We start from the raw sequence: 13,741 nt of genomic DNA, 5'->3' as shown, positions 1-13,741 counted from the left end.
AGCTATACAAAATAACAAATTTTATCAGGACATTTTCATGCACATAAATATTGTATTTTGATAATGTGCACCACTTTTTACACCATCAAGCCTGATGATACCTTTCTTTTTTACAACCAATCTGCCTTCTAATTTCATGTCTATTTGTTGTTATTGCTGACTAATAAGTTTCATTAAGATTGCATGGGTGAGAGGTCAGTCATAGGAGCATAGGCACCTTAACAGAGCCTATACCACTGAAGAAAATGTTTCTTCCTATTCCACCAACTATTAACTACCAGTAGATCCTCAGGCAGGGGTGAGACCTCATGGCCTCAAAAACCCCTCCTCCCTCCATGACTGAATTTTTTATTTTTCATTATTGATGTGTGTGTGTGTGTGTGTGTGTGTGTGTGTGTGTACATGTGCGCACACCCACCCACCCACACATGTCAATCAATATGGCTCAAGTTTCTCAGCATGTTTGTGGCACAATGCATCTGTGGACATCAAAGAGTAACTTTTGGAAGTTTGTTATTTCTTTCTACCATAGCTTCTGAGGCTCTTACTGACTCGGTGCTGGAAACTTGAAAGGATCAATCTCATGCAGATCTTATAGCAGCAATTAGAACTACTTATTTGCAGACAATTAAAATCATCACCATATTTGACTCATTTAACTCTCAGAATAATCCAAATGAGGTAATTAAAGATATAAGAATATACAATATACTAATAATTATGAAGAGACCTTTTCTCAAAAGTGGCTAAACCACAACATAAATGCTAATCTTTGAGAACCAAGTCCACCATCTTGTCCACAATGCTAACTTGAATACTGCGAAAATTTTTGGCATGTGTTTTGTCAGAAATCATTACAATGTTCTGGGCGCTTTCTTTCTTGATGCCAACTAAAATCACTGACAACTATTCTGTGGGCCCAAGGCAAGTGTTAGAAGCTGGTGTATATATAGATATGCTTCGATATCCATACAGCACACAAAAAGTAAGGTAAATTTTGACACAATCAGTGGACTCTAGATGTTCAAATCTTCATTAACATCATTCTTGAACAAAACAACTACATACACATTTCCTTTGGTTACCCACATGTTTGCCTCCAATTATCCTTTTTTTTTTCTTTTTGGTTCGTTGAGACAAGGTTTCTCTATGTAGCCAAGGCTGTCCTGGACCTTGCTATATAGAACAGTCTGGCCTTGAATTCACAGAGATCTGATGTGGGATTCCCTTCTGTATGCTGTAAATATCATTGGTTAAAAAAGAAACTGCTTTGAACCTATAGCAGAGCATGGAAGAACAGAACTAGGCAGGGAAAACTAAACTGAATTCTGGGAGAAAGAAGGCAGAGTGAAGAAGAAGCCATGGAGCTGTTGCTACAGACAGACACACTGAAGTTTTGCTGGTAGGCCATGACGTCATGGTGATACACAGATTAATAGAGAACGGTTAAATTAAGAAATAAGACTTATCTAGAAATACATCTAAGCTATTGACCAAACAGTATTGCAAATAATGCGGTTTCTGAGTGATTATTTCAGGACTGAGCAGCCGAGAACAAACTAGTGGTCTCCTATTACAGAGATCCACTAGCCCTTGCCTCTCAAGTGCTGGAATTAAAGGCATGCACCACCATTGGCCAATTTTCTTGATCTTAGAAACTTATTCAGTGGGTAGCAAAACAGAATGAAAATGCCATAAATGTGAAAAATGGATTTTAGGTGGGAGTGAGAAGTTGACAGGGTGGGAGATGAGGGTAATTAGAATGATTTTTACACATGTATTAAAACATCAAAGAAAAATTGAATTACAAGAAACTCCAAAATCCAGGATCTACATTTTCCTTCCTAATTACAGATTAGAAATAATATTCTCAGATAATTTTTAGAGAAAATAACTGATAAGCCTTACTGTTAGTTCCATCATGTGTTTTAATATGTGATGAAAAATTAATACAAAAACAAAATCAACAGTACTGTAATATGAGGCATGATAGTAAAAAGCTAATTTAAGAAGGACATTAGTCACAGAATCCTAGATAGGATATTTGAGTATTATTCATGTTACTGAACCTAACGTGACAATTGGCCTAATCTGTAACCAAACCATCAACATTTCAAGAGAGACTATTCTTTGAGTTATATCTTTCAATAAGTGTTTACCAATTAATTGTTTGAAATGGAAGTGTGTTTTATGATCAACATTCAGGAGATAAGCTGATGAAAAGTAAAATTTCTTTGTATCCTAGGCTCCCTGGAAACCATTCCCACTTATTAGAGATAATAAATGTTTACCTGTATATCTTTTAGATCCGTTAATGCGTATACAAACATGGTATATGTATAAGCATTTATCTCCATATTATAAGCACATTGGGATGATATATATATATATATATATATATAAAACAATTTGTAAAATGGTTTTATAATTTGTCCTAAAATTATAGTATTCTTATTTGCAGTCATTTAATTTTCTTTCTTTCATTTCTCTTCCTTAGTTGTCATCTAGTTTCCTCTTATTTCTAGCTTCTTCTATTTCCAGTATATAGCCAAGGATAAACAAGTTTTTCCTAATAGAAATGACAATCATCTTATAATTTGACTTAGTTCTAGTCCACTTGAAATGGCAGCTGCCTCCATAATTTAAAAATAGTGTCATAAAAACCGTATCCTGCATTTTTATACTTCATATTTTTACACTGAAATTTATAGATATCTGAAAAGCATTTTATATAATTTTTCAAAATTAATCTTGGTGTAGGAGGCCCTTTTGTATTTGTGTTGCTTTCATTGGTTATTAAAGAAACTGCCTTGGCCTAGTTGATAGGGCTGAACTCAGGTAGGTGGTGAAGACAGAACAGAATTCTGGGAGGAAAAAAAGCAGAGACAAGCAGATGCCATGGTTCTGCTGCCTGAGAGGACACTGGTTAGACTCATGCCAGTAAGCCACAGTCAAGTGGCAATACACATTAATGGAGATGGGTTAAACTAATATGTGAGAGTTTGCCAATAACAGGCTAGAGATAATGGGCCAGGCAGTAATTTAATTAATAGAATTTCTGTGTGGTTATTTTGGGAGTTAAGCTAGCTGGGCAGTCCACTCACCTCTTACTACATAATCTAATATATTTCAATACTGGCATTATTCTTTTGGGTTTTTTCTTTTTTTTTTTACCATCTAAAGGAGTTACCACAAGCCTGTTGCTTAATTCTGGGAAATCTCAAATTAAAGCAGAATAGGAACATTCTGAAAGGAAAATAATTGCACAATGGATAACTCATATGATTCCTTAATTCCTACCAAGGTAAATGAGTCAATGTTTTATGCAGTTCCTACTAAACATGGATCTCAGAATAACCAAGATTTTAGTACTCCTTAGGGTGACTGAGGGCTTTTGCTACTTTCTGAAGACTCATGCCTTATACTCAGAAGCATCATGTCCCTCTTTTTTAGAATTCACAGTAATGTCCAATGTCCATGTGATCAAAGACATAGTCATGGTTGGCTACATTATCTCTAACTGAGAGAGATATCATTTCCAACTGCCCCAGGTGGATAGGATTGAAACTCATATTTGAACTTCAATTGCATTGACTTACAGAGTCTCCAAAGGACAAAGCTTGAAAACCTTTGGCTTCATGGAAGAGAATCAATCTAGCTCTAACTATATATGAAGCATTTCTTTAGCTACTAACTCATTGGAAATTGCAGAAAGCTATGTTGAATGCAAATATAGGTGTTAATGTCACACATCACACTTTTAAACATAGATCTCTAGACATGAGAAACATCAGTTTGCATGGCAAGCACAAAGATGAGGAATGAACATTATCCCCTAATATTACAGAGAAACTGGCTTAAGATTCAGCATTTAACTTGAAGTTAATTTAATTTCAAAGAAAATTGTATTAAAATACTTTGCTTCAAAAAGAGTGAAACTAAACTAAAGCATTTTATCCATGTTTGAGTGTTTCATTAAAAGTCTAATGTTTAATGTGACATTTTCAAGGTACAATAAGAGTGACAAAGGCAAATGTAATAGGCTGATGGAACAACACCATGATAAATCAACTAAAATGAGACAGATCACCCAAGTGGAGGAAAGAAGCATCTCTATTGGTATAGAATCAGCATTTGCCATGGTCCTAGGACAAGGTAATTGTGAATTGTTATAATTGTGTTTTCATCTATACAGGGAAATTTGAAAATTTTAGTTTTGACAGGGTCTGATCCACAATTCTATGGATCTTACAGATATAATTCAATTGGCAACTCTGACTCATGGTTTTGTTTATACACTTGTGCCTCAGCACATCAGAATAGTTATTTTTTTCCTGTAGTTTCTAAGAATGACTCTCAATTACAGGACCCAAGACTGAATCATTTCTGGTTTCTTTTCCTAGCTTACATCTATCTTCTTTTGTATATGTCTGCACATTATGACATCTTTCAGAGTCCATCAGGGACATGGAATGGACATGTAATATTTTACTGACTTGAAAGTACACTGGGGAAAAAAAGCTTTCCAGTAGGGAAAATTACGCATTTGCATTTGGTTTTCCTCTTTCCAATGCAGAGCAGCAAGTAAGGCAGAGAAATCTCCTAAGATTTCCTAAGGCTGTCATAGAGTAGCCATTCTCCGTGCCGTAGTAGCCCATATTCGACTTTGGCATTTGCTCTTTTTTTTTAAAGTTCATTAATTTATAAAATTTTCCATTTCCGCCCCTCCTCCCAACACCCTCCCACTCCCCTACTCCCTCTCCTCCTCCCTCTCCATCCCTAAGAGCAGTCAGGGTTTCCTGCCCTGTGGAAAGTTCAAGTTCCTCCACCCTCCCTCCAGGTCCAGGAAGGTGAGTATCCAAACAGACTGGATCCCCAAAATCCAGTATATGCAGAGGAAACAAGTCCCAGTGTCATTGTCAATGACTTTTCAGAAAGACTCCGGGCCAACCACATTCAGAGAATCCAGCCACATTCAGAGAATCTGGTTGGATCACGTGCTCGTTCAGTCCCAGTCCAACTGGTCTTGGTGAACTCTCATTAGATCAGTCCCCTTGTATCAGTGGGATCTGGCATTTGTTCGTTTGTGGTTAAAAAATGTCTTTCTACTTTCTAATCACTATTGTTGTCAATGTCATCATCATCATCATCATCATCATAATGTGTATTATTATCATAACCAATTTTCTTTACAAGGAGACTCACTATTCTAGATGCATTGCTTGTCTTAATTGATTTTCATTTCTACATATTATATAAAATTTCTCACTCATACATTACCAAGCAAATATAAGCCTAGGTTCTTGATCCTCCAAGTTCCCCACTATATCTCAATTTTAATTTCTTTTTCTCTGCTAAGTTAAGAACTTTTTTATTTGTCACTGTATCTACCGATATCCTAAGTTCTATACTCAAGATCTACCAAGTTAATTAGAAGCATGAATTTGCACAGTTTAATCTGCATTTCCTTCTTCCATTCCTTATTTCTTTATTCTACTAAAAAGGATGAGCTTTTTTGCCTTACATTGGCAAAAGGCCATGTATGGATATGTGAAACAATATACCATTCTGCCCTCTTAGGTACAGTTTAAGGTAGATTAACAATCCACAAGTATGTATACTCATCTTATTAGACATATGTTCTTCCATTATAGTGACAAGGATAGGAAATTGTTTTATTTTGAAATATTAGAGAATTATTCACATTGAAATACCAAGCTCTTTAGAGCACCTTGGGAGATGCCAAGTATTTGGCCTGGTCTGATATAAATGGTCTATGTAAATAAGGTTGTGAAGGAAAAATAGTGTTTACTGTAGTGGAGAATTAAAGGGAGAATACAAAGCTAAGTGACATTGATTTGCTTTAGATTCAAAAGTGATATTCTCATTATTTATTGTATAAATCCTTTTCAAATACTGTATTTTTCTTTTACATATTTGCCAAATCACAAAGGGGTGGTTTTACACAGATAATCTTATCCTCCTCATTCATTTATCTTTAAGAACCATAAATGTCATTTATAAAAAGTGGCATCCACAGCAGAAACAGAAGAGGAAAAAAAACTCATGAAAACAATAGTTCATTCTATGTGCATATTAAAATAGTAAGTGGTCACATGAATGTTTGCTTTACTATTATTTGACAGTGATAAGAAATTACTGTTATCAGGCAAAGATAACAAGTTTTCTTTTCTGGATAGAATGAGGCTTTTATGAATGGTTTAGAAGAAAATTATTTCTCCACTTTAAGGAACCCTCTGGTATTTTATCCATACTACCCAATGGTGCTTAATTTATTTCAAATACTATAATTTTTCATGTAGTATCATCTTTTCCCATTGAATTTTTTGCATATACCCATTTCATCTCTCAGTTTTCCAAAGTACACAATGCTCAGTATTCTGCATATGGTTTAGTGTAGTAAGGAGCCCACTTGTTCGTTTCTGACTGCCCAGACTCGAAATAACCACACAGAAACTGTATTCATTAAATCACTGCTTGGCCTATTAGCTCTAGCTTCTTACTGGCTAGCTCTTACATCTTAATTTAACACCTTTCTATTAATCTGTGTTCCACCATGTTACTGTGGCTTACTGGCAAGGTTCCAGGTCATCTCGCAGTGGCTACATGGCATCTCTGTGACTCCACCTTCTTTCTCCCAGCATTTAGTTTATTTTTTCCCACCTAGCTCTGTTCTGTCCTGCTATAAGCTCAAATCAGTTTCTTTATTCATTAACCAATTAAAACAACACATATACAGAAGAACTTCCCATATAAATTTAGACTCTAAATATGTGAGAGAGCAATCCTATTGAAAGCTGACTCTTGGCTTGTTACTCATATACCTTCATTTTAAATATTGAGTTCCTGACCAGTGGCCACCAAATTGTAGATAATTTAATGAACTTTAAAAGTTTTCTTTAGAAAGACTAAACATAGCTTTCTTTTTAATCAACATTTTCAATTAAAAAAATACTTGTCTTATCAGATTTATGATATACCATTTATAGAATATGCTCAAACCTGGGTATATTCAGAGGCACTACAGTTAAGGAATAATCAAATTTGGAATTTAGTTTTCATGCGCATGTTTGCCAATGATAGGAATCAAAACTCAAGGAAAGTAATGTAATTAAATTATTGATGATCAAAACCAAACTGATGCATGAATTACTACATAATAGTTAGATTAAAAGTCTCCCCCTTTATAAAATATCATAAACAATTCACAGTGCATTATGTTACATTCAATACTTTAGAAAGGACATTTGACATTTAAAATATGTATTAAAAACAAAAGCACTAGAACAATTCAGTTCCAACAACAGTTGTTTTTTTCCTTAATATAGCTTTTTTCCTGATTCAGAGTAAAATGAAAATAGATAAATCTATCACTTCTACAAACTATTAACTATATTTTGTAATGTTAAACAAACAAGAGCAAAATTAACCTTCTGTTCTCTCTCAATTGAACAAATAAAGTATCATCTCTGACAGATATACACTAGATTCCTATAATTTTTGTTAATTTCAGATAATTAATTTCAATTCAGCAATTGGATTGGGATATTTAAGTAACTTAGAATTGAAAATGTATGATATATTAAATGAAAGCCTCTTCTTGCAGAGTCTAAAAATTAGAGGCCTGATTGTATGCAAAATATCAGATTTATTATTAAAATGTAAACTTTAATATAGATATTTAAAACAACTGTGTGCTTTTGTGTAACCTTTGAACTTGGTGTTTTGCTCATAGATGTTCATGCAGGCAAACTCTATCATTTGCTCTTGAACTTGCTTTCAGCGACAGTCCCACTTAAAACCAAATAAAAATTGTGACAATAATCTCTGTCACTAGGGTTACTTGTAGAATAGAATAAAAGCAAGGAAAGTTTTTGAACATGCCAAGTGTTAAGTATAATTCAAGATCCTTAAATAAAGAGATAATTTTTAAAAATGCCAAAGTAAAATAAATGACATACTTGGCAATTCTCTTTTATAATAAGTCTAAAAATGTTCCTCAGTGTAAAGCATTGTGACACTTGAAACATTTCACAAAGCTGTAGTATTAAGTTTTCACTGAAACCCACCTTTAAAATTTGGCCTGATTCTTGCATCATATCCTGATGTCCTTCCCATTAATTTATCCAAGAAATCTGAAGGAGAGAGGGTCTGCGAGGGATGTTTTCCAGACCTGGAGTCATGGTCTTTGCAGTAACCTTCCCTAAACACATTTTAGCAAGAATTACACTTTTAACCTCTGAGAACTAACTCAGAACATTTGAAACCATATTTTCACAAAAATGTTTAAAATACTAACAAGAAGAAAGATCTGAAGTATTTGATCAACTTCTGAACTGAACATTCTCTAAAGTTAACTTCAACTGATGAAAAGGATAAATCCTGAGTAATGTCACCCATGTTTCTGAACTTTAACTCTATTTTGCTTAAGGTGAGATAATGTATATAGACTCAATAGACTCAAGTTACAGATTTTATGGCCAAACAAAGTTTTTTTTTTTTTTTTAGAAATTATCAGAAAACTAAAGGCAGGTTGTGAAATTCATGTGATAATGTAAAATAATTTACTTATGACTATAAACATTGTTGTATTTCACCTTTAAATGTATTTTATATCCCTTATGAGAAACATATAATAATAAGATGAACTGAATAAAAAAATTAATTATTGCATGCATATTTTCCCACTTGCTACCATTCTATTGAAGCTAACATGCATTAGTCTTTTCCAATGTGTTGTCTAAAAAAACAACTTCCACTTGAAATTTCACCACCATTTTAAAATAGATCAATAATGAGTATGTTAGTTTAATTATTTTATCAGTTCTTATCATATATGAATATATATAAATTGTTGAGCCTCCAATAAAGCAATAACGGGAGATCATTTCTATACCAGTCTACTTCTTACATTATCAAAACCAGTAAAGGGTGATTGAAAATTTCTCAGATATTCATACCCATATTAGAAGTCATAAAAAGCATATAAAAATAGCATATTTGGTTTGTAGCAAATTGAATTCTTCCACAATACATCGGTGTGCACATATTGTCTACATATACATGTGTGTGTGAATGTGTTTTAAATAATTTATTAATCTTGCCATTAAGATAACACAACATTCATGCCAGCAAATCAGAGGCATTAATTATAAGTGCGAAGATGATATGAACATTTGGTAGGAGTTAAAAATTGGTACAGTCATCCAGAAATACTCACATTCTTCTATGCAGATTCATCTGATTAATCAAGTATTATTTTATTATGATGGTGGTTGGAGTGAGGCCAATGATGATGATGGTAATGATGGTGATGATGATGGTGATGACTTTAATAAAAACCCAGCCTACACTCTTTCTTAATGATAGTAAGAGGTGTAAATCTGAAAGGAACATAGTGGGGTTTCCCAGTACTCATATCATTATTTCTATGTGCTCAATTTCGCTTGGTTCTGTGGAAAAAATACCATAAAATCTTGTAAAACATTAAATGTCCCACATTTTTTTTAAATAAATTTTTCTTATGACTAAGCTGTCTTACTCCATGCCATTAACTGGCTATTTCATTCAGTGGCAATAAAATTGATATTTTGAAGTATCAATTGATTTCACAATTAGCAAATTATTTGAAAATGCAAGCATGCAAATAATGACTTTTCACTTGTTTTAATTATGCACACCCCATTTCTCATACAGGCATAAATACAAAGATGTCATTTTAATTAAATTTGGGTATGCAATCAATTCTCAAATAGACTGAACAGTAGGATGGAGTTGTATAAAGATCTTTACTACTTGAAAAATTTTCTCAATCTCTCAATCATAGATTTCATAGTATACTCCTAGTTGGTGGAATATAACAGAAGTCCCAAGTTGGCTGAGATTCAGGATTCTTATTTATTTTACATAAAATGAGCATACTCTTGGGAAATTAATCCAATCACTTCCACCACATGAAAAAAGAACATTACACCCAATAATCCCTTTAAATGACTTCCAGAAGAATTTGAAAGCCAAAGACATCAACCATATATAGAAATGTAAAGAGCACACAACTCACTAGTCTAATCTTAATATCACACTTACTCTAAAAATGTGTGTTGAAATGCACAGAGTGCAGCTATGCAACATAAAACTTGATTTTGTGAACATTTGCCTCCCTCCCACCATAATTAAGCTTTTTTAAATGAACAAAAGATACCAAACTCTCCTCTACAACATTAAAATAGTATGATACAGGGACCAAACAAACAGAACACTGCATACTTTCTCTTTCAAACAGTTTTCATGTGCAAAATATCAGCATGCAAAATCATTTCACCTACCTGAAGTGGTTTGTCCCTAAGAAAAATGCAAACAAGGCTGTCAAAATGTTCACTAGCTGCCGATTCATTCCTGTTTCTGTGATGCTTGTGGAAAATATCCCGAAATGATTCCAGAGAGAAGACTAGGACAAAGTGTCTATTTATTGTCCAGATCAAAATCTGGCAGGAATCTAGTTTCCTTGAAAATCAAAAAGAGATTTGGGGTTGTACAGTTTGCTGAGAAAAAACAAAAAGTGCCAGTCCTGGGCATCATGGTCAGGTCAAACCGAGGTTCAGGACCATCAGTTAGCTCAGGAGAGACAAAGCCTCAGAACTGATGAATCCCCTAGCTGATTTTCCTGAATAATAAAAATGCTGTTACCTTAATCGTATCACCATGCAAAGGGGGCTGGTGACAATGCCATGCTGGAAGTCGGGCTGCTGTAGCTTTTGTTTTATATCTTTTCTATTCAGCAAAGCCCCTTTCTTTAGGAAATGTTCTCTTTTTAAAAAGAAGTTGTAAATGAGGGAGAAGAAAGGACTCTGTGTGTTGGAGTGTTTGGGGGAAAGAGGGAAAAATTACTGAGATCCTGTGCTGGAATGAGGGCTACAGAAAGAGACGGAGACGTGATCTTACCCAGCCTATAAATTTCAGCACTCGGACAGCTCCTAGCTCTGAAGTGCGCATGTTTCCTTTTTCAGTAGCTTGGGGCGGGGGTCGGAGAGAGGCATTCAAGAGGAGATGCGTCTGCTGTTGAAATGCAAAGAATGACTGATCGTTTGTTGAGGGGGCTAATGAAAGGGGTGCGAAGACGACAAGGGTCCGAGTAGAGGGAAAAGGTGAGAGGGGCTAGGGTTTGAGCTCCTAGAAATGCTAGTCTGCCCCTCTAGGTAGGCGGGATAGGAGTTTGAATCAGAAGAGACCTGAATGAGGCTTAGGCGTCGGAAAAGTAAACAGGAAAGCAGAGAACAAGATTTGGAGTACTGAAATTATAATTGGGTGCAGGAAGTTAACATCTGGTGAGTGGAAGCCAGCAGAAAAGAGAGTCCTGTGCTGACATGGAGGGTGCATTTCCTCGGCAAAGAGAAGCTTTCGTGTAAGAAAAAAGAAGAGAGAGAGAGAGAGATTCACGGGGATCAACAATTGAATTTAGAAAAACGTTATGCCTTTCTGGGCTTTTGAGTGTTTTGTTTTGACTTTAGCCTCTTTTTCCCCAAAGATCTATCTCCCTACTTGGGAAAGTTCGTTCTACTGTTCAGTGACTCAAAATCTTTGGGCGTCCTGAAGACACAGATAAAATACGAAAGGGGAGAGAATGAGCCAGCAGGGGGCAGTAGTAATCTTTTCCTGTCCTGGGTAAGGTTTGAACAAAGCTCCATGATAGAAATGATGCAAAGAAAAGTGAGACTTGGCGTTCAGTTTCGTCTCCCCATTACAGGTATTAATCATCAGGAAGGGTTGAATAATGAAATGTTGCTCTTCTTCTCTCATATTGGCTAAAGAGACTGGAAATAATGAAAGTTTCTAAGTCCGGTACAAAAGCATATCAGGTAACCTGCTATCTCTAACTGAATTTACTGAGACTATTGATAAATAAAGGAAAGGGAAATAGTTGAACTATAGTAACTGGTAGCACTTGAAAATGTGTGTCCTACCATGAACTGGGTGAGGAACTTGCTTTTTATCCGTGAAATATAGTACCTGAAGCATTTTAGCACTCCACCACGGGGCTTGATTTGAAAATACACCGCTGTCTTTAAATTTATTTCATAAATGGCAAGTTTCTCCTTGGATTGACTTAAATATAAGAGTAAAGTAGCAAAGATCCTATGCTTTCTTGAAACGTAGGTTCTGATTTTTAAAATATCCAAGTTCTTTTTTTTTTAATGAAACACACAGGAAGATCCCACTGAAATGCGGATTCTAACACTCCAGGCTTGCCTCAGGACCTGAGATTCTGCATTTCTAACAAGTTCCTATTAGATAAGGGTGATTAGCTTCGGCCCACAGTCACACACTGAGTAGCAAGGCTACAAATGAACTTTCACCAGATTTTTGTGCCACTCAGACAGTAAAACTTTCTAGGCTTCTTCTGGGATAAAATGCAGCAGTGTCTATGCCTTCTGCTTGCATTCAAAATCAATTCCACACATTTGTTTTCATAATTCTTAAACCTAGAAAGAAAAGTGACTCATTTAAAAAAACCTTGTGGTGTGTGTTTTGATGAGACATCCCTGTACTCCAGCTTCAAATCTAGTCCCTTCCAAGTTCATCCACAGAGAAACTCTAGACCTGACTATATCTCTGCAGGCCTGGTACTTCAGCCAAAATAAAATCAATTCCCAGATATGTATCTCTTCAGCTATATGGAAAAATCATATATGATGTTTGTGTGTATATGTGTTTAAGAACATTTCCAAAATAAAGTAGAGATAAAAGTAGAAGAAATTGATTGTGACACTTATATAAGATTGTAATGATGCCCAGAGTAAACATTTTTTAATTCCTTCTTTCAAAACACAGAACCATGCAATGCACCAGGAGGAGGTAGATATTGTGAGTTGTAGCACAGGGACACTCAGCTCCTAGCACAAAATTGTGACACTACATTATTTTAGATCTGAACGGTAATTTAGAAAGGATCAAGTTTACCCTCTTTATATTACTTCTCAACTTTCCTCAATTTGGATTCCACCCTTTTCGAGTCACAGAAAGAACTCTCATCAAGTTTGCATCTGAGGTCAAAGAACATTTATCTACCTTTATTTTTCTTGACATGTTCATAATATGTAATATCATTGGTCTCTTCTTGTTTTGCAACGTTTTTCCCATTGTGAAACAGTGAACTCCCAGATATCTCCTTTTCCATCTTCTTGTCAGGCATACCATCTAACATATAGCCTACAGAAATTTTATTTCTTAAGGACTATATTCTAGGACCTCACGTCTTCTCATACTCTATTATATTAAGCAATATTTTGATACTATAACTACCATTGTCTTTCTATGTAAATTATACACAAACACAAAAAATACAGCCATTCATCTTCTTCTTTGGTAATTTTTTTCATATCTCTAAATGTCTTCAAACTCCTCTCATGCTAAAACAAACTGTTTCAAAATTTCCCCAATCTTATACAGCATCTACTCCACTGTCACCAACCAATGGACAAAACACCTCTCTGTGATGCCTTTTTCATCAGTATCCAAATGAAGTCTTCACAAAGCCCCACTGATTTGTCTTCCAACTATTTCTGAAATCTACCCATTTTTCTGTATCTTATTTTCTCTGACCCTAGTTGGGAAGTTCTTATGGTACTGTCTTAGTCATCTTACTGGTTCACTAGAACCAACAAACTCTTGCAACATGCTGCAACAAAAATGAAGAATCAAAATTAGAATCTGATCACACATA

The 13,741-nt window shown here is 35.0% G+C and overlaps 1 protein-coding gene across 2 annotated transcripts in view; it reads right to left on the bottom strand.

The window, feature by feature from the left end:
- The window catches only part of Glra2 (glycine receptor alpha 2), a 204,096-nt gene extending 192,921 nt beyond the window's left edge, over nt 1-11,175 (bottom strand). Inside the window, exons 1-3 of one of the 2 annotated variants that reach the window (XM_085684310.2) lie at nt 10,963-11,175; nt 10,347-10,524; nt 8,091-8,224 (exon numbers count right to left, since the gene is read on the bottom strand). In XM_085684310.2, the coding sequence (XP_085540436.2) occupies nt 8,091-8,224; nt 10,347-10,414 (202 nt within the window). In that variant the 5' untranslated portion in view covers nt 10,415-10,524; nt 10,963-11,175. The other variant, XM_048446202.3, reaches the window with a different exon arrangement.
- Between the last annotated feature and the right edge of the window lie 2,566 nt (nt 11,176-13,741).

This window comes from Myodes glareolus, chromosome X (assembly GCF_982192425.1).
Source record: "Myodes glareolus chromosome X, mMyoGla1.1, whole genome shotgun sequence".
Classification (NCBI taxonomy): domain Eukaryota; kingdom Metazoa; phylum Chordata; class Mammalia; order Rodentia; family Cricetidae; genus Myodes; species Myodes glareolus.
Note: the sequence above shows the minus strand (reverse complement) of the source record. Positions and strands in the feature narration are given on the sequence as shown.